The sequence below is a fragment of the Clupea harengus genome, chromosome 11, assembly GCF_900700415.2.
Source record: "Clupea harengus chromosome 11, Ch_v2.0.2, whole genome shotgun sequence".
In the NCBI taxonomy this organism is placed as follows: Eukaryota; Metazoa; Chordata; class Actinopteri; order Clupeiformes; family Clupeidae; genus Clupea; species Clupea harengus.
In genome coordinates, this window is record NC_045162.1 from 8388772 (window position 1) to 8415234 (window position 26463).

Here is a 26463-nt window from a genome sequence, read left to right on the forward strand (position 1 = left end):
CTTGTGGGTAGTAGTATGCCAACATTAGATAGCTGGTTCAGACACCTCGCAAATTCCCTGGGGTTGCAATAATGGGTATTTTACATTGCATTGTCTACTTCTCGGTAACTTTTTTAAAATCTAAGAAAAAAAAAGTCAAACAAACAACTTTTATGTACAAATACGACCATCTACGTTGTTGGGTGTGCCTCCTTCTTTAAAAAAAGATGCTTTTCAACACCCACAACCGTCAGAGAACCATAAATGAAAACGAGTTTGTCGAGGCAACTGCGTGACCACGGAGTATGGAGTCGTAGAAGTATATTTCAGCAACATTTGAGATTGTCTACCCTTTTGTCATCACTCTACCTTCACGGTTCATAATATTATCCAAGGGGATGCATTTTCTGCTACTTCACACTCTCTCTCTCACTCACACACACACACACACACACACACACACACACACACACACACACACTCCCTACAAAGTAATTTCAACCTTTAACCCTTCCCTCCTAAAAACAAGCTAATCTGAAATACACATTCAGTGTTTTGTTTACACATGGGACTTACTGGCATCTCTGTGATGTCATAGTTTGCAGTTCGCATTAATGAAAATAGGTTTTTAATGCTCGTGAATCCCTTCCATTCTAGTGTACTGACCTTATAGTGCTTCCTTGTGTTTGCCTTTGACCACTATATGTATGGCATTTACAGTATTGAGAAAACAGCCCTTCATCAGATGCTTTTGAAATGTGTCATTGGTGGGTTGAAACTGTATGAGTGCAAAAGCTCACTAGTAACATGTATTATATTGAATACTATGTGCATAATCTATTCTACAAAGCAGCGCTGCATAGCACATAGTACCCTGTGCATTTCACTAAAGTATTGCAGTTTAAATACATTAAATGCGGTACTTAGGCATAAGCCTCCTCAAAATGAGACAAATAAAAACAATAAAAGGCAGAAAGAAAAGACCAGAAGGAGAGGTTGGACCGGAGGGTACTGGCACCGTATTAATGGGGGTCGGCTGGCTCACAACATCCCATCACTGCTGCTGTCATCATTCAGCTGCTTAGAGGCCTCAGGATCTTCTTGCTCCTTTTTTTCTTCCGGAAACATCTACAGAGAAGAATAAAATGTAACCATTATCACGTTGTCAATTCTTTCCATTTCCTTGATTAATTGCTCGTGCGTACTTATGTATATTTGATGTTGATTGGGTGCTGAAATGGGACTGACCCCACAAGTTGGAATCTTGTGGGAATACGTGCAAGAATAGTAATGTCAAATTACACCCCTCCCTTCTGTGCTTCTGAAGCAAAATGCTGATTGCCTAGAACTGTTCATTTCTCAGTCCAAGCCACCATGTCAGTTTCCTCATTTACAGCACTGAATTTCACAAAAAAAATCTCAAACTAAAACAGTTCCTTACCCCTTCTTTTTCCACCAGCAGAAGCCAACTGGTAGGATGACAAGGAGGGCAAGGAGGGAAATGACAACACCAGCCAAAATGGCTCCCCAATTTGACTTGTTGGCATCATCATGTGGCGGCTCACCCAGACTTAAAGGGCCTGTAATAGATAAAGCCAATCACATATCTATTTTAATACAACCTACCACACCCCCTAAAAAACACATTTATTAAAATATTGTCTCTGTCTACATGTGAAATCTAATTCTATAGAACACGGTCACAGAGAGGTGCTGGATTCCTCGGTGTGACATTCTGGACGCTGCCCTGGTCCAGGAATTCCACAATTCACATCCTGATCTTCCTGGGCTGTCTGGAGCTGGCCCTTGGAAGCCGGCATGGCTCGCGGTACCACCGTTCCGCCCTGCCAACCGGGGCTGCCCGGTAGAGCGGCAGGCACAGCGAGGCAACCGGTTCTTTGGGGTTTGTCTCGCGGGCTTAATACAAGGCCGACGCGCAGCACCAACAGCGCCTGGTCATGAGTTCACATGTTCCTGATGTTCTCCTTCATCTTGGATTACTGGCCGGACTTTCGCTAGTTGGAATACTCTTCTGGACTGCCTCAGCAACTTCTGGTTTGTGGTTTAGGTTTCTCTCGTTTGGCTCACGGATTATCTCTGACTCTCCTGACTGCCTGTCCACTGAACTGTTGCTTGTCTGACTATGACACGGGTTGCCCTTTTGGATTGGTTTAAACTCAAACTGCCTATGAGTACTGGTGTGTTTGTGGATCTACTGAGCTTTAGCTTGTCTGACAACATTATGGATTGTCCAATGGATTTGATTCTTCTTGAGAGTATTACAGGGGCTGTTTGTGTACGCCTCTTGCCTTCCTCAGGGGATGTTTGTGTACGCCTCTTGCCCCCCTCAGGGGATGTTTGTGTACGCCTCTTGCCTTCCTCAGGGGATGTTTGTGTACGCCTCTTGCCCTCCGCAGGGGCTGTTTGTGTACGCCTCTTGCCCCCCTCATTTTCTCCTTCTGTGTGTTTGTGGAATTCAGTAAACATGTTACTGCTGCCAGTCTACATCTGCGTGTGTGCTCCATCCTCTGCTCTGGCAAAAACCACAGGGTATTGGGATAGAGAAGAGAGAGAAGCTACACATTACTCACCATAGCAGGGGACAGAAACACGCCCCTGTCAAGAGAGTCAGATGGAGAAAAATAAGAAGAGGGAATAAAGCATTTTTCACTATGGTTCACTATACCGTAATAACATATTACATAAAGTCCTCTATGACACTAATATTATAAAGCAAATGAGTCATCAATGAAAAACCATGTATCGACTATAATAACTCAAGAGTGAAAATTGTGATATCCTGTATGATTCCAACCCCTACTGCCAACCCACTTCAATGATGCAAACTTCTCCCACTATCATACCTCTGCGGTGTCCACTGTATAGGTGGTATTCGAATGATGGGCTTTGAGAAGAAGAAAGGTCCCATTGTGCTTAAGCACTATAGTTCCGTCAGAATCGTCCTCATGGGCAACAACCATACCCTTAACACAGAGAGGGACACAAGCACACACAAATAGATAAACATTATATATTACAGACTTTGTTATGTGCAGAGTTTCCATCTATAGGAAAATGAGCAAGATTTGTTCTTACGTTGATTTTCCAGTCATATTCCCTGTTGGGCTTTGCTGGTGCACTGATCTGATAAAGAGCAGATCCATCTCCCTGCGGGTGAACTGTACAGGTCAGACCTTCTGCAGCCCTAATCCCACTCAGGCACACCACCACCACCACCAGCCATTCATCTAAGGGGGGGGGGGGGCATGAGAAAGGGAAAGATGCATACTATAAGCCAACAATTACAAAAAAGAAAAATACTAACTTATGTATTTACTTCCAATAGGAATTCCTTTCCATAGTGCGGGATCTAACATAATGTATAACTTATCTTACGATAAAGTAGCCCTTTAAAATGACATTACAATACAGCACCACTGAAAGACTTTATGAAGTTTCTGAACTGGCCGTGGGCTACTGTCTAAAGTACTAAAGGACTAACACAGTGATCCCGAGGGCTGTGACTAGAGCAGTTTCTCAGAAATAAAGTACGCCCCCCGACATCAGTGTTTGCAGAAGAGGAACAGGCGTGATCACAGATTTGGAAGACGCCTATCCTCAAACTATGCAGATACGCAACAAAAAGGTGACATTGCATCAGAAACATCAGTGTTTGCAGAAGAGGAAGAGGCGTGATCACGGATTTGGAAGACATCCTCAAACATCTAAGCAGATACGCAACAAAAGGCGAGGCTAAATAACGTTGTGTAGACATTGTATCAGGGGATTGAGCCCCAGAAGCCCCCCCCCCCCACCGCTCACCTGTGCCTCGATGTGTCATTCCGAGTTTAGTAGAAATACGCTCAACAACGCAAAAAGCAAAAGATACTCATAAACTCATAGACTGAAATTCACTCCAATCAGCGATTTAATTGAAGTCTTTTTCATTTAATTAAGCACAAGCTAATGTCTCGGATCGATAGTTGATATCATAACATTAACACTGTATGACATTGCTGCAATATTTGGCTACTACCGTGAAATGACAACATGCGTTGTCTGTAGTTCACTCCTGTAGCCCACTCCCACTTATTCATGACTATGGGATATTCAGTCTCGATATGCAACAAAAAGCCAAAAAACTAAAGCGTTGCGTAGACATTGCATCAGATGTGACGACGCACTGTTACTGACGAGAGGTTAGCAAGCTACATAAAGTCGTTACAGAAAAAACATACTTCTGATACTATGCCCATATGCCCTTTTCATACAGAATCTATAACGCTTTTATGTAAAAGTAAAAACAACTCACCTGTGCAACGAAGTATCATTCCGAGTTTAAAAGGAATACAAAACAACGCAAAAAGCAAAAGATACTCATAAACGTTTAGACTGAAATTCACTCCAATCATCGATTCATTTAAAGTTTCTATAATGTCATTAGGCGCAAGCTAATGTCTCGCACGTGTAGAAGATTCCCATTTCATGCTGCAAGCAAGAAGCCTCACTTGAAGGTCTGTAACTTCCCCATCGTCACCGAGTCACGCGATCGCATCCGGAGATTTTATCACACCACTGTATGACGTTGCTGCAATATTTGGCTAAAAAGGAATTAATCCATCTCAGTTTGCAGAATGATATACTTTAATTAATGCTGTATAACATGAATCAAAATGTCAGTAGACCACAGCACATCATATTCAAAGGAAACTGTCTACTACTTTATGGTTTTACCTCAATGGTCCAGTATGTAATGCACAGGCCAGCTGTTCAAAGCTGGTATTCTGATTGCACTTTATTCACTCCATCATTTAAACTTCTATTGATCATTTGAAAAAATAATAAGTAGTCGGTCAATGATGAGTAAGTAATCGAAACGTGTCCCGTGCCCTATAATGTTACTTTTATGCGTCCCAGACAATTGAACAAGACAATATAGTGTTTTTACTTTTTTGAGTTTTGTGCCTAGATCTCCTCAGCAGCAGAATCTGTTAGTTACTCTGTGTATTTAAACCATGCCCTTTCAAGTTCAGTCAGATTGTCTCAGTTCTTGTCGTGCAAACCTGACCTTTTGCGACACCTTGAGGTTTCAGCCTGTATGCGTGTCAAAAAAGGGGTAATGAAATACATTTACATTTAGTCATTTAGCAGACGCTTTCGTCCAAAGCGACGTACAAGGGTTGATTTCATTTTAACAGAGGGCCCATTCCCACAACACATTGCTAGTCTATTCACACATAATCGACAGGAAAGGCAGAAATGTCCATATAGAAGTTTAATGTAACAGTGCCATAATAGGATAGGATATAATTGAACAGGATAAAAACTGCACACAATACAGAAACCAACACTGACCAACGCAACAAATATGAAAAGTAAACAGAAAGAAACTTTACTGAGGATTCAGAAGACTGTAATTCAACTATTCTCTATAACTACAAGGCTACTTTGCTACTTTTCCATTGGTGTTTCAGGGCCACAAAACTACAAACAATGACAGTGTCAAAGAGAAGAGGCAGTGTGCAGGAATACCGGTGATGTGGCCTCTCATCATGGCATCAGAGAGATGGCACAGGCATTGTTGTTTTGGGTTTCGACAACTACAACTACATATTGCAAACTCATAGAGGCATATATTATACACATATATATATATATATATATAAAAAATACTCAAATATAAAGCATACTCAAATCATTCAATCATTCAGAGAGTGAGCTGCTTGTAATACACTTTGGAATAAAAAATTAAAAACAGGGAATGTTTTCATCTCATTTCATTCATATGTCATATAAGTATTTCACATACTTATATTTAAATGACCCACCACCAAAACATCAACACATCCCACCATAAGCACAATCAAATCTTTCAATCAGTGTAAGTGAGCTGCTTGTAATGCACTTGGGAATAAAACATTTAAAACACGGAATTCATTCAACATCTCATTGGACATCGGATTGTTTGCACCTTTACATCCGCACACATGAATGACACGGATCGACGAGTGGACTGCTAAGAAGTCTAAGACATCCCTGTGATAATAACGTAATCCCTGTGATAACACGATCCCTGTGATAATAATGCCTTTAAGACATCCCTATGTATGTATAATAATAATAAACGGCTCATAAGAGCTTATTAATGACCTAATTATAATATTATAAATATATATCAAACTATATATATATATATATGCTTGCTCATTTAGTGTGCTCACTGGCACAGCTTTGAGTGTCAGCTTCCACAGTTCAACACAAAGCTGGAGCCCTTGTCACTACCATTCTACCTTTGGCCAAGCCACCACTAAAAAGGTGCATGTTTGAAAGTGCTATGCTTGCTTTAAGGCACTAATGGCAATGTCTACTGCAGTTTCAAAGCTGGAGTTATCCACGTTGATTACTGCGAAACAACAGCTGGTATGCTATGCTCTCTTGGTTAGAAACAGTACTGATTTACACTAAAGGGTTTAACTCATTGTGTGCCCACTAGCACAGCTTTGACGCGTCCACAGCTCAAAAACTGGTGACTGACTGGCAACATATGCAGCATAGGAGCCTCTCTTTTACAGGCTCAAAATCACACACCTTGATTAACAATATAACAGTCAGTTCAAATGGATATGGCTAGGGTATATAAAACATGTCTGACAAGCTACAGCAAATGTAATTGTTTTGAACAACAAAAGAAGCACTGCAGTTTACTCCTTGTAAAGGTGCTCCTGGCACATACTGCACAGAACAGTTTTCTTACACTACAAGCTCATCTCTGTTGATTGGAAATAGTACTGATTTACACTTAACTCATTGTTAAAATCCAGAGCAAAGCTGGAGTTACCCATGTTGATAACTGCGAAACAAGAGTTAGTTTGCCATGCTCTCTTGGATAGAAACGGAACTGATTTACACTAAAGGCTTTAACTCATTGTGTGCTCACTGGCACAGCTCAAAGGCTTCCACAGCTCAAAAGATGGTGACTGACTGGCAACATTTGATGCATAGGAGATTGTCTTTACCTTTTGTCATCACTCTACCTTCACGGTTCATAATATTATCCAAGGGGATTGCCTGTAATGCATTTTCTGCTACTTAAACACACACACACACACACACACACACACACACACACACACACACACACACACACACACACACACACACACACACACACACACACACACACACACACACACACACACACACACAGTATTCTCAAACAAAGTAATTTCAACCTTTAACCTTTCCCTCCTAAAAAACAAGCTAATCTGAAATACACATTCAGTGGGACTCACTGGCATCTCTGTCACATCATAGTTTACAGTTTGCATTTATGAAATAGGTTTTTAATGCTCGTGAATAACTTCCCTTCCTTTCCATTGTACTGACCTTAGAGTGTTCCCTTCTGTTTGATTTTGACCACTATATGTATGGCATTTACAGTATTGAGAAAACAGCCCTTCATCAGATGCTTTTGAAATGTGTCATGGTGGGTTGAAACTGTATGAGTGCAGGGGAATAAAAAGCTTGCTAGTAACATGTATCATGTTGAACACTATGTGCATAATCTATCCTACAAAGCAGCGTGCATAGCACATAGTACCCTGAGCATTTCACTAAAGTATTGCAGTTTGAATACATTAAATGCAGTACGTAAGCATAAGCCTTCTCTAAATGAGATATGATAAACAATAAAAAACTGAAAGAAAAGACCCGAAGGAGAGGTTGGACTGGAGGGTACTGGCACCGTAATAATGGAGGTTGGCTGGCTCACGGCATTTCAATACTGATGCTGTCATCCTTCGGCTGGAAACATCTACAGGAAAGTATGAAATGTAACCATTTTCATCCTGTCAATTCTCTCCATTTCCTTGATTAATTTTCTCGTGCGTACATATGTATAATTGATGTTGATTGGGTGCTGAAATGGGCCTGACCCCACAAATTGGAATTATGTGGGAATACGTGCAAGAACAGTAATATCAAATTACACCCCTCCCTTCTGTGCTCCTGAAGCAACATGTTGATTACCTGGAATTACTTATGTCTCAGACCAAGCGACTGTGTCAGTATCCTCATTTACAGCACTGAGTTTGACATAAAATCTTAAGATGAAACAGTTCCTTACCCCTTCTTTTTCCACCAGCAGACACCAACTGGTAGGATGACAAAGCGGTCGAGGACAAGGAGGGCCTGGACAAGGAGGCCGAGGACAAGGAGGGCGTGGAAAAGGAGGGCAAGGAGGGCAATGACGACACCAGCCAAAATGGTTCGCCAATTCAGCTTGTTGGCATCATGTGGAGCCTCACTCAGACTTGAAGAGGCAGGGCCTGTAATATATAAAGCCAATCACATATATATTTTAATACAACCTACCACAGCCTCAAGCAAAACACATTTAATAAAATACTGTCTCTGTCTACATGACACGGGTTGCCCTTTTGGATTGGTTTGATCTCAAACTGCCAGCAAATGATGGTGTGTTTGTGACGGCCGCAGTTTATCAGACTGGGGAGCTGTGCCTCTGATATAGTTGTGAGCAGCACTGGGGCTCCGCAGGGGACTGTGCTGGCTCCGTTCCTGTTCACCCTCTACACGTCAGACTTCATCTACAATTCTGAGTCCTGTCACGTCTAGAAATATTCTGACGACACGGCTATAGTGGCGTGTGTGAGGGAGGAGCAGGAGGGGGAGTACAGGGACCTGATAAGAGCCTTCGGCGACTGGAGCGATCTTCTGAACACCAGCAAGACCAAGGAGTTGGTCATTGACTACCGTAGGTCTAAGCCACATCTGCAGCCTATTAACATCCAGGGCAAGGACATCGTGGTGGTGCAGACCTACAAGTTCCTGGGGGTGCATCTGGACGACAAGCTGAACAGGTCGGCTAACGCAGGTGCACTATACAAAAAGGGACAGAGCAGGTTGTTCTTCCTGAGGAAACTCAGGTCCTTTGATGTATGCAAGGAGATGCTGCTCATGTTCTATCAATCAGTTATGGCGAGCGTGCTCTTCTATGCTGCAGTCTGCTGGGGAGGCAACATGTCTAAGAGGGACACTGGGCGGCTGGACAGGCTGGTCAGAAAGGCGGGCTCAGTGGTGGGGCAGAATCTGGACTCACTGGGGTCTGTGGTGGAGAGACAGATGCGGAGCAAGCTCTTGGCCATCATGGGCAATGTTAACCACCCCCTCCACCGTATCCTGGCAGGACAGTCCAGCAGCCTCCGTAGCGGGCGGCTCAACACGCTACGTTCACGGACTGAGCGACACAGGAGGTCCTTTGTCCCAGCTGCCATAAAACTATAACTATATGACTACACTGTTTTGCACTATACATTCTACACTGTACATAACTGTATTGTATTGTCTGTATATACTGTTTGTAATTATTGTAAATATGAGAGAGCTGTAAGACACCAGAAATTCCCCACGGGATTAATAAAGTATTTATCTATCTATCTATCTGTTCGTGTGTTTGTGGATCTACTGAGCTTTAGATTGTCTGACCACATTATGGATTGTCCAACAGATTTGATTATTCTTGTGAGTATTACAGGGGCAGTTTGTGTACTCCTCTTGCCCTTCGCAGGGGCTGTTTGTGTACGCCTCTTGCCCTTTGTTTTGCTTGTGGCGTCTAACATTATATGTGGCGCCTTTTAAAGTGATTAAAAATACAAATTTGAGAGCTTGTGAAGGTCAAAAGTGAACGTATTTCTGTGTATCACTCCTCAGGGGCTGTTTGTGTACGCCTCTTGCCCCCCTCATTTTCTCCTTCTGTGTGTTTGTGGAATTCAGTAAACATGTTACTGCTGCCAGTCTACCTCTGCATGAGTGCTCCACCCTCTGCTCTGACAAAAAACACAGGGAATTGGGAGAGAGAAGAGAGAGAAGCTACACATTACTTACCATCGCAGGAGACTTTAATGGGCCACTGTCAAGAGAGTCAGAAGGAGAAAAATAAGCATTTTTCAGGGGAATGAAGCCTTCCTCATGGGCAACAACTGTACCCTTAACACAGAGAGGGACACAAGCACACAAAATAAGATAAACACTATGTTACAGACTTTGTTACGTGCAGAGTTTCCACCTAAAGGAAAATGAGCAAGATTTGTTCTTACGTCGATAGCCCAGTCAGCATCACAGTTGGGCTTTGGTAGTTCACTGATCTTATACAGAGCAGTTCCATCACCCTGCAGGTGAACTGTACAGTTCAGACTTTCTGCAGTCCTAATGCCACTCAGGCACACCACCACCATGCACACATGGACGGATTATGAAACCATGGGCCCTTGGTCCTGGACGTGTAACAAAATACACCGCTTCCAAACACAAATAAGAGATACATTTAAGCCACATCTAATATTAACAAAAACAAAGTCTAAAAACAATTGACAGCAAGCAAAGTTTATAACAGCAACTTCATGCAGAGGCTCTGGTTTAGGGGCCCCCTGAGCTCATGGGCCTGGGACTTTTACATCACAAAAATACTCGTCTTGTGGGATAGGGAACAACTGTGACAGTAATATAGTTACGCACATATCTAGTAAGTTATGCTTTTCCTCGCACCTTCGAAAACAATGACTACGTTTTTTCGCTGTCTCACCCTGTGATAGATATGTTTAAGTGACCTACGTTTAATTTCTATGAACTGTGTTAGTTCGTTGAAAGTAAAATGTAATTATTAGTAATTTACGTTACGTTCTAATATGTTAGCACACCATTAATTCATAACCCCGTTGGTGGCTAACGTAAGCACTTATCAGCCAGCTGTGCTGTTATCTGCTGTTGCTCTGATTCTTGGTGTGATGAATCTAATAGTAGCTTGCTGTGTTTAGTTAAGATACCTTCTAACTATTTTCCGTTCCTTGTGTATTACAGTTTCACTGTTTCATCAATAAAGGAGCAAGGCGCTCGCTACCTGGCTCGTTAAATCGAGTTTGGCTGACTGTTCAACTACGTCAACACTGTAAAACACGTAGCGGGAACAGTAGCCTACACCTCCCTAACTACACTTTCATGCTCCATTTTTTAATTGTCCCGCTGCAATTAATACGCCGACGTCAATCAAAATCTATTGTCTAGAAAGAAAAGTATTGCCACAGATCAGGGGTAATATATATATATATATATATATCCTGTTCATCGAGTCCATTCGCACCTGTCACGTCTCTACGCCCTACCAGTGCAGCGCGCCACACACTTTGAGAAACGCATTTACTTCCAATAGGAATTCCTTTCCATAGTGCGGGATCTAACATCATGTATAACTTATCTTACGATAAAGTAGCCCTTTGAAATGCAAATTCTGGTCTGAGAGGTCCAGCACATTGATAATATAGCACCACTGAAAGATTCTGAACTTGCCGTGGGCTACTGTCTTAAGTATTAAAGGACTAACACAGCGATCCTGAGGGATGTGTCTGCAGACTGGCGCAGACTGGAAATAAAGTAACCCCCCGCCCAGGAGGAACATGCGTAATCACGGTTTTGGAAGACGCACATCTTCAAACTACGCAGATAGGCACCAAAAGGACATTGCAAGACATTGCATCAGATGTGCCAATGACATGCTACTGGTTAGCAAGCTACATACAATTCTAAGTCGCCAGTAGTCATAGTTGTGATACTGTTGCAGCGAAAATGCAACTTCCTAGTACTTTGCAATCAGAAGACCGGAGGCCATTCAGTCTTTTTAAAGAAACTTTAACTCCCACTCGCTTGTGTTTGGCCCCATACCCATCCTCTAACTTTTACTTAAACTCTGACTCGTGGCTAAGTCAATTAATCTTGTCTGTACCCCGGCTATCTCTTTAAGTCAGTCAGTATTATCCTACAATACTATGCCCTTGACCACACACACAATTGTTAGGCGGATAGATTCAGACGATTCATGCCGGTCCAGTCAGAGAGATTTAAATAAGATTAGGGGCTAACTAAAATGTCACCCTCACCTGTACAAGGAGCCATTCTCGCAGGTCTGTGTTTTCCTTTTTTCTGCGGCGATTTGCATCGATGCTGGCTGTGCATCGTGTGTACAGGAATTCACCATCTCGTGATGCGCTGGGAGGGTTGGCCGCTGCGGGTTCCCAACCAATAGCACAAGGAAGGCAGCAGCATCAGCTGAGGGGACACAGACTTCCAGCTGCTCTGAGGGGAAGAATGGGCTGTATCTTACCTGTATTGTCATTGAGACGTTTCCGATCTCCAAATCAACTCCAAGCCTTGGGACTGGCTGAAACCGCACATTGTAGGTACTTTTCTAGTTCCTGGTTGATCCTCTCAGTCTGGGTCGAACCCAAAGGAGAGACTGACAGGTGTTAAAGAGGGACTAGAGAGCCTTCCAATACCTAGAAATGACCTGAGGACCCCAGGCTGATACCATGCCAGCTGGAACTCCACGGTACTGGACAACTACTTTTGCGTCTAAACAAAGACCACGAGGTTGCCAAACAATGGAGTCGGGATGCCAGCAAATGTCGAATTCTTCAGCAGGGTTTATTGCAATACTTAAATCACAATAAGAGAAAGTTCTAGAAAGGTTTGAATGAACTGGCGCCAGCACATTTAAAACCTAACCCGACACTCCCACTCCAGCCCTGAATGGCTGACCCTGTAACCAATCAAATCCTGACTTCTAACCTGACACCATCCAATCAGAAAGCTTAGAATGTGTATAATGACCCACCCCTCTACCCGCTGGGCCAAACCCTTTTTTACATCGTGTTGTGTATGTATCTGATCCTCAAACTAATGAAATGAATTATCTGACATTCCTTCTGAATCATATTAAAATATCCCACACTAAATTCAGAACCTCCTTTGTTGAGGGAAGCTTGGGTAGAGGAACAAAATGAGCAGCCTCGGAAAATCTGTCTACTATGAAAAAATGATAACGTATTTCCATTCGATGAGGGAAGCCCTGCTATTAAGTCCATTGATAGGTGGGACCACTAAGGGATCGGACCTCTGCATAGCCTAGACATACACTGTAACATCCTTGCTCATGAGAGGCGTCAGATTAACTCCAAAGTCCGTTGTGCTACCGGATGACCAACCATGGGTTCATCATGGCCCCATCCTAACCCATGGGGACGAACTGCTGCTGGGACAACATTTGGGAATAGAAGCACAAGGATGGATCTTACCCCCTTATTGTGGGAAAGCAGTGGTGTTCTAGCTGGATTATAACGGAAAGAACTGTGTTTTAAGTCTCCATCGTAATGATGGGGCTGTGGAAGGTGGAGATCTGGAGTTGCAGGTGCTGGGATAGTCTGTGTGCGGCCAGGGAGAGAGACTGGAAGGCAGTGGTTACCTTGGTTACCTGGTCCAAGGAGTCCCCAAGCCTCCGGAGGCACTTCTCCTGCTCAGTGTAGGCCGCTCCCAGCCAACCAATCATTGATTGCACCTCTGCAGCCTCTGCTGTAGTCTTTTGTGGCTCAGGATGTAAACTGAGCACAAATGCTGGGCCACAAGAATCAAAACATAATGAGTGGGGTTTCCTGTGGGGATTCTCAGGGGCAGAGGGCCTTTGGTGCTGCTTCCTGGTTTACATGGGGTTTACTGGGGATATTCGCAGGGGCTTGAAGGCTTTGGTAGCACCTCCTGGCTTGCTGAGTTTTGCCTGGCTTGTGATAACCTACTTACACTTGTCCTGTGTAATTTGTAAGTCAAACATTTAAACACTAAATTACCCCAAACGTATTGATAACCAGCAACTGAAGAAGCAGTGAGAACAATCATTCCAAGTCATTATAATTTTGCCATTATCATTTTCAGATTGTCCAATGGGCTGCTAAAAAAATAACATCAGCAAGGCCGCTATCAGCACAGCGAGATCAAATAGAATCAATTTTGAAAAGAGACCATTTTCTTCAACACTCATTATCATAAACCTCTAAATGGTTTAACAGTGCCATCTAGTGTCATTTTAGGCAGAGTAAGCTTTCATAAAGTGAGAAGGTCTTTAAAAATGATAGCTCTCTTTGAGAGTTCTTGAGGAATACATGAATTACAATGTCACTTAAATCCTAAATCAACAGAAACCCTTTTGAATTTATATAAAACTATTTATTTAACTGTGGGTCCATTAAAGAAAAATATACACAACTCTCTCTTTTTCCTTACATCATTCTGTACAGACAGCAGGATAGGATATTTCTCAACAATCCGTGCACACACATACTCACACGCATACTCACACAAACACAAACTCACACACACACACACACACACACACACACACACACACACACACACACACACACACACACACACACACAAAAAAGCCCAAGCGGCCACATGTTCAGTTAAATGTTCTTCAGTAAAATCCTCAGGAAAACTGTGCTGTCAGTGACAATGTGATCCTCGCAGGCTGCTCTTTCCCATGAGCCTCTCTGGCAGTGATGTGGCATTTCCGTTTGTCCTCTTCTCAGGCCATCATGTCTGGATTTTCCATGAGGCATCTGTCTCTACTCTCAGTAGCTAGACAGCACCACAGAGATGCATCTCCGACTGATCCATTGAGCTGTGGAGGCCTAAGACCTCGGCTCCATCTTAATGAGGAAGTAGCTCATGTTGTTGAAGTGGGCATCCTTCTTGGTGACACTGTGTGCTGACGAGTGGTAATGTGGGGGTTCTTGAGAGGGGGCGGTACTTGGAGGAAGGTCCTGGGCTTTTGTCTTACATGTAGAAAGCTGAAGAGGAGGACCAGGAGATCGGGGGACAAAACACGACTTCTCCATTTTTGATCTAAAATGTGTTCTGTGTCTGAAAGAGAGAGTAAATAGATTCCATTGTAGGGTTTGTCTGAGACAAAAGACTTAAGACTCAAACCAGGAGGAGTTGCTTGAAACTGAACTGAACTGAACAAAAAGGGGTTGTGTACCTGATAACTTGTGTAAAGACCAGGATGAACATGATCCCCACTATACAGCAGCCGATTATTGACACCACGTGGATCCACATCAAGCCAAGACCTGAATCTGTGAGAGAAAGTGAGAGACCAAGATACTCACCCACACATACTCACAAAGTGTGTGAACAATAAATAGCACATGCACTCAACTGGCAGCAATGTTTGCAGTGTGGTCTATAAGGGGAGACAGACGGCCAATTGAAAGGAGCTATGCGCGGGGGAAGACAGGTGCTTTGCCATAATCCATCTGTTGATGAACATTAGGGGAGCTGTGGTGGAACAGCCAGAGAGGTGGAGCTGCCTTCCTGTGAGCGCTTGCATTACTCACACTCACAGGCGTATCCTGCTTGGATTCAGAGAGCACAATCCAGGTCCACGTTTGACTCTCTCTACTTTTCTACTACACTGATCCAGTGGTGCTGGTGCTGAGGGTGTGTTGACAACTTGTCTAGAATATTTATGTACAGAATCAGTGCGCATGAACTGTGTAATGAATGAAAACTCAGCTGGGTTGATTTTATTTGTACTTGTCAGGCATTCAAAGTGAATAATTTCCCTTCCCATTTGTTCCAAGAATGCCCTGAATGTCTATTTATAAACCATGCTGAGCATATCTTGCAATGACATAGCTGCTTGTTTATTTGCCCAGAGGCCAAAAGAATAGCAATCTTTGGTCAAGAAGGAATGCAGAGCAGGCAGAGTGCGGCACAATAGAGGGAAAACACCTTCAACACAGGAAGGACGGGCAGTACAAAGCCAGACAGGAGGGTCAAAGTTCAGAGAGGCATGCTATTCTGCAGTATGAAGGTGTGAAATGGTATGTTGTGCGTTAATAACTGAACTTTATTGTGTGTTGTGTGTAATAAATACCTTAAGCACACAGTGCATACTCTGCTTGCCTGACAGTAAAAATCACTGTATGCCTCTGGCACAGCAGGAATGATCACACTCTACCCTACATTCTGGTAGTCACGTAACCAATGGTGATGACCATGCCTCCACTGAACTCAATATCCTGTAAGAGCGGTCATACACTGATGGGAAAATCCCTGATGTTCAGGGGGCTCCTCCTTTTGAGCCCCGTGACTCCAGAGGCCTCACGCCTAATTTCATTAACATACAAAAACATGGCAAACATGACGCGACGCGATGAACAAAACTGAAGAATCCAAAGAATAAGAATCTCATCAAAGTTATAAGAAAGACCCTCTTCAGGCCAACTTCTATCATAAACTATGTGACAATATGGATACAGCTGATTGCCACAGACATGTTGGTGTTATTGTGTCCCACCAGCCTTCACTGAAGCAGTGTGGGTAAAATGAATATACTCCGTGGCCAGTGACGCCTTGGAGCGCAGCAGGCGTATGTATGCGGCCAAAGTGTTGTTGTAAAAAAATGTGAAATGTGATCAATGTTCAACGATCAGCCTCTCAGCCTCTGCTGCAGATTTGTGCCCGTACCACGTAGTCATTTGGTAAGCAAGGACAGATTGTGACATTGACACGGAGCCAAACAACACTATAGTTGTTTTTCTTGCGTGTTCCCTAAAGCCAGTGATGAAATGGTGGTGTTCGTGCCTGACAGGATTGAAGGACTGGGTGTGGTATAGATAGCTACTGGACCTGCTCTCAGTTTTTTCATGTCAGGGTGTCCTTGACATTTTGACAAATGGCCGTGATATGAAAAACCAATATACAAAAGGTCACTGTAACTTTGAAACACTGTGTTTGGAAAGCAACCAGCTGAAAATGTAGTTTTTCATCTTTCATCACAAACACATGCAAACAATTTTAACCTGTTCCAGGGGGGATGCCAGTTGGGACCATCAGAAACGGCACTTCCTACGAGGAACAAATATATGAACACAGAATTACTTCATGTAAAGTAGCCTACATAAAACAAATTGAATCTTAAGCATGTTACAGTTGCTGTGCAAAAATATACCTCATAACATGAATGCAAGGAGCAGTCATATGCAAACATTAAAATCAGAATAGATGAACAAATATACAGCCACAACTCACCTCACTGATATCATTGGTATCAGTGTTTTCAGTTGGTACAGGCGCTGCAAACAAACACCACACCATTTTATTTCTTTCAGCAACAATGTCTACACAGCACTTAATGCATGAGTGTACATGCACATGTGGACTAGCTGATAACTGCTAACTGTTAAGCTAACAACAGCTGTCATTTATATTTATTACTAATTATAACATTTGGACAACATCAAATTGCTGTTATTGTATTTTGCTATTTTTGTATTTCAACATAATTACTGGGAAATAATCTCAGTTGCTCATCTTTTTCTATATGAATGACACGATTGAATGGCTTTATGCGATTAATTTAGTGTTTCCCTACTGCACGTTGATGCATCAACCCACATCACTCACTAGCTCTGACTTAAAACATGTACCTGAGAAAATACGTTTTGTAAAAGCAAAACAGTCAGTCTGAAACACACACGACACTGATCCAACCCTTAACTGATTCATATGTTCCAGTGTGATATTCATGTAGCCTGCGTGTGTGTGGGTGGAGGTAGATGTGGGTGCACTGTGCGTGTTTGTACCTGTCCATGTGTATGTGTAGACGGGGGAGGACCAGCCACTCCAGCTGCCGTCACCATGGTCCTCTCGGGCCCTAATCTGCACCTCATACTGCACACCAGGCAACGCATCAGAAATCCTCACGGAAAGCATTGGTGTCGAATACTTACGAATCTCTACAATCTGGTACTAAACACACACACACACACACACACACACACACACACACACACACACAAACACACAGAGAGAGAGAGAGAGAGAGAGAGAGAGAGAGAGAGAGAGAGAGAGAGAGAGACAGACACAATACTGAACTGGTTAGAAAAATATATTGAAAGCACATATACTCTTTTCAAGTATTCTACCAAATATTCTGAAAACCAATTATATAATCTGCTTTTCATTGTTATTTCTGCAAGTGTAGTTCTTAATTACGGTTGCAAAAATGGACAGAAACCAATCAGCCGCTATGTCACAATGTCAGTATGAGAGACATAAACACTTCTGCAAAACAGGGCTCCTACTTAAAATGTTATATCCTTGTCATTGTCATTATGTCAAAAACATTACACACACACACACACACACTCACACTCTCCTTCACACACACACAAAGACCTCACCATTTCCCCAAGCACGGGGCGGTATCTCAGCTCAAACTCTAAAAAGTAAAAGTCGTCCCACTTCCAAGAAGTGGGATAAGACCAGGACACGTCCAGCATCCGCTCTTTCCCGTCAACTGACATCACGTTCACTCTGTCAGGAGGGTCTGGCTTTACTGAGGACAAACACACACACAGAGACACACACGTATAAATACATATAAATATAAGTACTGTGCAAAGGTTTTAGACATTTATCTCTACATTTCTTTTCTTATGCATTTTTTTTCCAAAATTAGATTAGATTTTCAAAATGTTTTGTGTTTACTCTGTATGTGGTGTAAAACTACTCATGTCATTTTGAAAGCATCCTCACTTTGTTGTTACATCTTCACAGTCTTGTTTCAAAGGTGCCTAAAACTTGTGCACAGTACTGTATGCACACAGAGACATGTAACCGTACTTATTGCACAGAATTAAATGTGCGCAGATATACTCACACCAGCATCACAAACAATACATGCATACGTGACCTCTGTTGTGTTTGTTATTGTGTTTGTTTGTCTTTCAAACATAGCCAGCAGATGCAGGCGTGTCAGCAAGGAGCGTAGGTTACTATGGCTACTAGGACATTCCGGGGATTCCGGGGAAGTTTACACCACACAGGTCTCTAACCCCTACTGGCTCACACAAACTCACTCTCCTTCACACACACGCGCGCACACACACACACACACACACACACGCACACACATACGCACACGCACACGCACACGCACACGCACACGCACACACACAAAACTTACAGACGTTTATAGGTGTGAATTGGACCGGACGACTGGTGTTACTGCCAGAGGTGCTCATGACAAACAGCGTAGCAGAGTACTCAGAACTCGAATCTGTAAACGGGAGCTCACGTCCAAGCAGGCATCTGCACCGAGAACGTTTAGACGAATATCGACAAGTGACATTAGACTGCTCTGAGCTATGCCTAGAGACAGAAAGAGAGAGAGAGGGAGAGAGAGGGAGAGAGAAGGGAGGGAGAGAGAAGGGGGAGGGAGAGAGAGAGAGAGTTGGAAGATAATTATTTTTCACCTCTTGTTGATGTTTGCAGGATTTTTACCACTTTGTGCTCCACTACACACTTTTGTGGTCTATTTTTTTTCTTTTTTTTCTTCCCCAGCTCACTCTCTCTCGGTCTCTCTCACACACACTCACTCACACTTTCTTTAAGATGAGGTGGCACTTAGGTGCAGGGGTCACTGGTTGAGTTGCCTTCCAGTCGCATCTGATTTTCTTCTCGGGGGCTTTCCTCCTGCAAGTAAGAGTGGGTCTCTCAGGAGCGTCTTTGCCTGAAAGGGTCAAAGAGTCAGAAACAGACAGACAGACAGACAGACAGACAGACAGACAGACAGACAGACAGACAGACAGACAGACAGACCGACAGAATGTGCTGGGAGATAAATATAGTGTCCATTAGGTGAAAGAGAGATAAAAGTCGGGTCGATAACGGGTCAGCGTCTGGACGCTCAATTCCTATCATAGACCACAGACTGCTCTCACTGAAGCTGAAGGACTGAGGAACTGTCACCGCATGTCCTGTGATGCCGTTAGCTTGCTGTCTAAGTCACCGTCTATGGAAATCCGGTGTGTGTGTGTGTGTGTGTTGTAAGATAGATTTGAATGATCAAATTTATCAAATCATATCAAATCAAATGTATCAAATGAAGTATAATCAAATGAAAAAGTCAGTCAGAAAACAGCAAGTAACATTCACGTGGGAAATGTAAAGCCAGACGAGAGAGCAAGTTAAAACTGGGACAGAGGGCTATGAGAAAGGGCAGCGAAAAGAGAAATCATAAATAGTCAAGGCTATGGCGCAGATAAGGGAAAGCTTCCAGACGGTAGACGTGTCAGCAGATTAAAAACAGCAGTTCTGTAAGTGGAAAATAGCACAAGAATCATGTGTTATTTACTATGAGCAGAGTGGACGAGACAGTGTAGATGGGCGGCGCAGGGGGCCAGAGTGACATCACAGGATTAGGCCTTAAAAGTTTGAGCATCTTCTGTATCAGATCAGAATGCATTCTCCAGCTTGCTTGACTGTACTTGATTGTCTGTTAAGCGAGTTGTATTGTGTCAGTATCTACCAGTAAAACTTATCTTGTTACAACAAATTGCTTCGTATGGTGGTTCCTCTCCAAAACAACACGCAAGAGAGAAAATAACTCTAACAATGTGTGTGTGTGTCTGTGTAAGTATGAAAAATAAATTAATCAGTCAGGTATAACTGGTACACAGAACACACATATTGTAAAAGAGAGGCATACGTGGTGCAGAAGGATAATGCTTCAGGTGAGCTTGATGAACTAGTGGGATGGGATTTAAAAGTGGGCCTGGATTGTGATAGTGACATGACAGACAACATCACGCCTAAAGGACACTGTGCCCTGGCAGACTCAGCCCCTACGTCCCCTAATAACAACAATTATATATAGTAAGTATATAGTAAGAATAATGTTTGTGTGCTTGTTGTGTTATCATGACTTGGGGTCTAAGCTCTATGTGTGACACTTACTCCCAAGGTTGATTCTCACAGTGCTCATCAGTCTTCCAGCTCTATAGCAGCTGTAGTTACCCGCATCAGCCAGTCCAAAGCTTGGTAGTTTCAAATCCTCACTCATTCCTGTGATGCCTTCTACTGGTTGGCCATCCAACGTCCACCAACTCCCATAATCCATTTCAGACCAATCAAGTCCAGCCTCATCAGCAGTCCCAGTCACCTCGCGTGAAATGAAGGGGTCTCCCTCTAAGTGATTAGTCTTCAGAGGGTCCACAGTATCTGACCCCTGATTGGGCAATAGCAGCTTATCTTTGCCGGTGATCTGTCTGTAGTTGGATCTTTGTACTCCATTAACAGAAACATCGCCAGAGCAACTGATGATGACCTCACAACCTGGAATGATCTCCAACACATCATTGAGGTCATGAATGGGTTCTGAGAGAGAGAGATGTAAAGATATATATATATATATAGATAGATAGATAGATAGATAGAGAGAGAAGAGTGGTGGGTAAACAAACAAAGACTAGGTGAGATCCAGAAAGTTCTGCTTTGAGCAAACTGAGCATTCGATCCTACTCAGCAAAGACATGCCAAAACCACAGGGCGACTATTGGCACAGTATATGGTAATAATGCAGGAGCGCTGCTCTCAGTTCCTCCTCTACTGTCCTCAATCTGCTGACAGATGATCTCACTTTAGATTGCTCGGTTCCCTGGAGCATTAGGGGAATTCAGTAACCTTGCAGACACCACACTGAAGAAAGATGATGCTTGAGGTTTGGTACCGTAGACGGGATGACAAATACAGTCAGAACCACTGAAAACAAGCCTATCGAATGTGTAAGAATGTTTGTATACCTGGACTGGACAGAACCTGGAGATGTTGACATGACTTGCAGATGTCAGAAAATGCCTAAAGTCTCCTTAGCTCTGTATAGCTTGGCTGTTGTACCTCGCTTAAACAGTGTAAGAACATAAGGTCTCCTACAGCCGGTACGTTGATGTGGGATTTAATGTTCCTTAGCTGTACCTTTTCTCTCAACCTGCAACCAGCTGACAAAGCGCTCTCTAAGAGCTTCAACTGTAATTGGTGTCAAAAGGGACGCAAGCGGACCAGAGAGACTGCAGGACCAAAGCTGCCAAAATCTGATTTCTTCAAACTCTTTAGCAATGTCCTGTTCCCCCAGTTCCACCTATCCCTGACCCTGACCCTGACCCTGATGAGGTGTATGCACAAAGTGCCACAACAGTGGGCGTGCCAAACGAGCCGTCTCTAGCAGATGGTCCTGGTCAACAACCTAAAGAGGGCCTAACTTTCTGTACAATGGACATGGGTGCTGAGGTAGTGATTAGTGCACAGTGCAGGTTTTCAGATGTTTTTCAGATGATGACCACCTTCCAGTGGTTCACCCAGGATGGTGAATACATCTGCCATGTTGAGTGTTGAGCAGCCATCAGACTCAGAGGTAGGTAGTCACACAGCCATATATATCACCGTGGTAATGTCAGCAATCATGTCAATAGTATTAATTGCCATTCATTTTCTGTGAAATGTAGATCAATATTCTCTCCCAATCCTCTTTTTTCCCAAATCTCCTTTTTGTTTGTTCTCATCATTATCTCCACAAATCCACTGATGTAATTCAAGGATCTTATTACAATACCAAAGAGACAGAGAGTTTGTTCATGCTCTTATTTAGTTTGTTAAGTTAATTCATAAGTTGTGAAAAATTGGCCGATTCCTTACTAGCCGACAATTTTCAATCTTTTAAAATAAATAATTAGGCTACATAAATGATTTAATGAATTAATGACTGAACTGATAATTTTTTTTAACAACAAACAAACATGAAATACAATTGTTCTTTCCTCAGGGACCTAACTTTGGAAAGAGATACCGTCATCTTTAGACATATGGTAACCAATCCGCCTCTACTAAATGTACCGTTGAATATTCCCTAAAATATTTATTTTGTCTGTTTTAATGATGTTCGGAATAAAATGATCAGCCTATAAAATCATGATACTTGTCGTGGTGTTTGCCTGCAATTCCAACAGAAATTGACAATGACTGTGCCTACAGGTCTGTTTAAACACTTCTGCGTAACAAAGTTAGACTATTAAACTTTAGTACTCAAACTCAAAGTTAGTACATTTTAGTACTCAAACGCAAAGCTAGTAAACGTTAGTACTCAAACTTAAAGTTAGTACACTTTAGTACTTAAACTCAAAGCTAGTAAACTTTAGTACTCAAACTCAAAGCTAGTAAACTCGGCAATAGACTACCAAGGGACTACTGGTCAGAATCTAATGCCGAGATCAATCGCTTACCTCTTGGATGATACTCTCTGTCCAACTGTACTTCGACCGTGGCCAGTATTGACCATAATGATGCGAACTTCGTCCAGATCCTCATAATGATCCTCATTACCATCACTCTTTGCCTGTCAAAAAAACATAGCTTGTGCGGAGAAAGGTTTCTTGCCGTGCGAGGCTACTTGATTATGACAATTGTTACGTAAGTTATTTACGTTAAAAAAAAAAAAACCCAAATAGCACAAGGGTAAAAACCTCCCAAACGTCCAATTTCAGGTCACGTATGTTTACTGTGATAGCCTTCCCCAGCCGTCCGCTGCTCTCCCTGGCTGTCAAACTTTAAAGTCCGCCTGCTGAACTAAATGTTCTGGCTTTGCCCTCCCCGCCCTCCTCCCTTTCTCCGAGTGAAAACAAGCTGTTGATTTAACAAATCCGTTACGAAACGAGTGACCAAACACACATAGACACAGTTTCCCTTGAGCAAGAAAATATCTGGATAGTTTATTGACTGTTTTCCAAGTGCCTACATACACTCAATCCAACATTAACTGATTGGACGTACAAGACGCTCAGAACTCCTCCCAAACAGCATGTGACAGAAACTACACACATGAAACACTTTCATTATGACTTCTTCCTTACCAGCCTTAACACTGTTATGATCAATGTTATAAACGTATGTAAAACATTTACATTTTCCCTCTCATTCCATTCTGTGTCATCAGCTTTTTACTTAAATGGAAAGGCAGACTGACCTGAATGTATGCCACATTTAGCTTCTGGGCAGTGGTAATGTGTAGGCTCTTGTAACATCACACTACTGTAGGCCTTTTTCATGTTCAACTTTGGTTGGTACATTCCTATAGGAGGCTAATAATGAGGGGTGTCATCTTTCATACAAACATCATTTAGGCCACTGGCCAATCATTCTTCAGTTTAGGCCACTGTGGCACACATTGCTTCAGGGTGATTAAATGGAACTCGGTCATGGTAATAGTTGGTGCATAAGCAAGCATCTCCAAAGAAATTTATACAAAAAAAATAACTTTATCACAGCATACTAGTACTCTCATCAAAAATCCAATATATTCTCCTTCCCCTTTACATTACCATAGTGCTAGAGTCCATACAAACTCAACACATACACATTAAGCCTACAACTCTAATGCATAATAAGTGTATTCCCACTGCATTATAAGGCATTTATTATGAATTATAGCACTTGCAAAAAATGATGTCTGGACACCTAAAATCATTTAACCACTTAACTAATCATACATAACTACAAATCTGCACACTTCTCGGCAGGGTGCTCCTAAACATTCACACCATACTGATATTGCTGGAAAGAGCCGTAAAAGATTTATATTCTGGTCGCATCGCTTTTTATACCTCATCTTCTGAATGCACTTATCATGTATTAAGGATGTAGGCTTTTTTTTTTTTACAGTGTCAGTCACATACTTGCACATGAAATGACCAGCAGACCAGCATGTTGACAGACCCTCAGCTGAAACAGACTCGGTCTCAACAGTCCTTTGCAGAGTCGAGTGAAGGTGAATGTGAGCGCCGGAGGGTGAGGGCCGGTAGAGAACGCACAGGGATGTTCTCCAAAGCCGGCGGGGGCTCCGGGGCGTGGCGGCCAGTCAGTGCGAAGAGGAACCGGCGCCAATGTGGCGCATCGCTAAGCAACAGGCAGAGGATGGAGTTTTTAATCCCATTTTGCCTGGCCGGGTCCTTACCACGTTCTCATTAAGAACTATAAAGACACACACACGCACGCACGCAAGCACGCACGCACGCACGCACGCACGCACGCACACACACACACACAGTACAGTCTTTACATCCTTTATTTTCCAGTTTTGATGATGGTGAGTCGCCAGGGTTTGGCTGATTCAGCTGTCCTTCTTCTTGAGTGGCAGATCACGCTCCTATAGGCAGAGTACTGCATGCACACACTTAAGTATGTGGAAGATGGAATTTTATAATAAACACGGTTGACAAAGACATGAATACCCAGAAGGTAATCAATATCCAACTACCTTAACTACCCATTCATATTTACAGTTATAGCTCCACATTTTATTACATTTATCATATATTAAATTTAGCATTAAAATACTGTTGTGTGCATTTCTACATTAGAATAATTAAGACAACTTTTCAGTGCCAAAAGGATTTACAGATCACTGGAGATTATTATTGTTATTATCTGTACTTCTGAAAGACACACAGCAATCTAAATGGCATCTTAGTATAGTGAAAAGGCTGAATTTGACATCTGAAAAATACTTTAAAATGTAAAGCTATAATGTGTGTGCAAGAATGGGTAGCTATGGTAACCGTGCGCTCTGTTACCCAGGGAGTGAAAGGCTTCTGCTGCAGAACAAGCTGTCACTCAAGGGGTCTCTGAAATCCCTTTGAAAACTGTTCAAAACAAGGGTCTTACCACATAGGTTCATCGCTGTGGAAACTATGGTAACGAGGCTATAGAGAGGCCATAGAGATGATGGCCACGAGCAGACAAATTTCACAGAAAATGGTCCACAGAGTGATCGCATTTTTAGGTTTTTGCTTCCAACGGATGTTCTTTTGGAAGCACAGTCCCAACTGGAGTGCCATGAGGCTGAGGATGCATACAGATGCATCAGTGTGGGAGTCAATAGCAGCCTTCAGTCAAACCCCAGGCAGCACACTACGATGACAGAAGCGACTGTGTTGCAGGCTGAACCAGTCAGGCGTGAGTGTGTACATGGTACCTTCTCTTTCGCCTTTGCAACAGCCACCAGTTCAACTAAGAGGAAAAACCTCCTTTTTCGTAACTTCCCCTGTCTATTCTACTCTAGGGGAGTTCTGAGTTGCTGAGCCACACATGAGCACAGATCAAGACACTAATCTGATGTTTTTGGGGGGCAAGAGCGTGTTCATGGTACCTTCTCTGTAGGGATGTCACCAGGACAACCCAGGAACCCGGTGAACCTTAGATATGTTTGAATACACAGCAATTCAGGTCACTGTTTCGACAGCGTACAGTTTGTGTGTGCAGCAAGAGATGGCAATGTCCAGTAGCAAAAACAGTTAACTTCATGTTCTTGTTTGCTTCAATGCAAAGCACAAAGGCGTCATGTTTGTTAGTGTGTACTATACTCCAAGGACCCAGAATGGATAACCAAAGTGTGTGTGTGCGTGTGTGTGTGTGTGAGTGTGAGTGTGTGTGTGTGTGTGTGTGTGTGTGTCTGCACACACACACCACTCTTCCACTCCATATGGCTAACTCTGCATCTCGGCTTCCTCCTTTCAATGAGTAGGGAACCAATCCCAAGTCAGCATGGGGAGTGGCACTCCAAAGGACTCTTCCTTCTGAGTTTCCCATTGGCTTTCCAGCCTGTCGATCAGCTGGTCACTCAGCAGGGCTACTTTCCTCCATGATGGGGGGCGGGCCTGGGCTGCTGGCTCCACTCACACGCGCTCCCACTCCCCTCCAGCCGAACAGCGCCTCCTGCAGACAAGATGGTAGACACGCACAGTA

The 26463-nt window shown here is 43.0% G+C and overlaps 3 protein-coding genes across 7 annotated transcripts in view; all 3 read right to left on the reverse strand.

The window, feature by feature from the left end:
• Positions 1 to 231: 231 nt before the first annotated feature.
• Positions 232 to 4690, reverse strand: LOC116222395. 3 transcript variants are annotated; one of them, XM_031576219.2, is made up of 6 exons: positions 4292 to 4678; positions 3076 to 3227; positions 2844 to 2963; positions 2571 to 2595; positions 1421 to 1559; positions 232 to 1107 (listed from the first exon to the last, which is right to left on the reverse strand). In XM_031576219.2, exons 1-6 carry the CDS (start codon positions 4389 to 4391, stop codon positions 1053 to 1055), a joined length of 591 nt encoding a protein of 196 aa, XP_031432079.1. In that variant the 5' UTR covers positions 4392 to 4678; the 3' UTR covers positions 232 to 1052. The 3 variants fall into 3 exon arrangements, with proteins under 3 accessions (XP_031432079.1, XP_031432078.1, XP_031432080.1); XM_031576218.1 differs by lacking the exons at positions 232 to 1107; positions 1421 to 1559; positions 2571 to 2595 and adding an exon at positions 1577 to 2507 and having other exon boundaries at positions 4292 to 4690; XM_031576220.2 differs by lacking the exons at positions 232 to 1107; positions 1421 to 1559; positions 2571 to 2595; positions 4292 to 4678 and adding exons at positions 1577 to 2507; positions 3802 to 4270.
• A 9331-nt stretch (positions 4691 to 14021) lies between these two features.
• LOC105891847 (ciliary neurotrophic factor receptor subunit alpha) lies at positions 14022 to 23274 on the reverse strand. Of its 2 annotated transcripts, none has more exons than XM_031576216.2 (10): positions 22947 to 23274; positions 20629 to 21048; positions 19273 to 19402; positions 18857 to 19041; positions 18072 to 18226; positions 17472 to 17631; positions 16918 to 16961; positions 16689 to 16734; positions 14861 to 14957; positions 14022 to 14742 (listed from the first exon to the last, which is right to left on the reverse strand). In XM_031576216.2, the coding sequence occupies exons 1-10, from the start codon at positions 23047 to 23049 to the stop codon at positions 14511 to 14513; spliced, it is 1572 nt and encodes a 523-aa protein (XP_031432076.1). In that variant the 5' UTR covers positions 23050 to 23274; the 3' UTR covers positions 14022 to 14510. The 2 variants fall into 2 exon arrangements, with proteins under 2 accessions (XP_031432076.1, XP_031432075.1); XM_031576215.2 differs by having other exon boundaries at positions 17472 to 17637; positions 22947 to 23272.
• A 127-nt stretch (positions 23275 to 23401) lies between these two features.
• The window catches only part of atp8b2 (ATPase phospholipid transporting 8B2), a 55410-nt gene continuing 52348 nt past the window's right edge, over positions 23402 to 26463 (reverse strand). For both annotated transcript variants that reach the window (XM_031576214.2, XM_031576213.2), the window contains one exon: positions 23402 to 26433. In XM_031576214.2, coding sequence (XP_031432074.1) covers positions 26335 to 26433 — 99 coding nt within the window. In that variant the 3' untranslated portion in view covers positions 23402 to 26334. The remainder of the gene's footprint in view (positions 26434 to 26463) is intronic.

Bases quoted from the DNA above. Each gene is read 5' to 3' on its own strand.
- LOC116222395 (XM_031576218.1), bottom strand. From the start codon at position 4,391: ATGATTGGAGTGAATTTCAGTCTAAACGTTTATGAGTATCTTTTGCTT. The intron at 3,228-4,291 runs GTGAGTTGTTTT...CCCCCCCCTTAG, and splicing joins AATGATACTTCGTTGCACAG to ATGAATGGCTGGTGGTGGTG. The intron at 2,964-3,075 runs GTAAGAACAAAT...CTCTGTGTTAAG, and splicing joins AATATGACTGGAAAATCAAC to GGTATGGTTGTTGCCCATGA.
- LOC105891847 (XM_031576215.2), bottom strand. From the start codon at position 23,049: ATGGTAATGAGGATCATTATGAGGATCTGGACGAAGTTCGCATCATTA. The intron at 19,403-20,628 runs GTAAGTGTCACA...TGACCCTTTCAG, and splicing joins TGTGAGAATCAACCTTGGGA to GCAAAGACGCTCCTGAGAGA. The intron at 16,735-16,917 runs GTGAGTTGTGGC...TGTTCCTCGTAG, and splicing joins ATACCAATGATATCAGTGAG to GAAGTGCCGTTTCTGATGGT.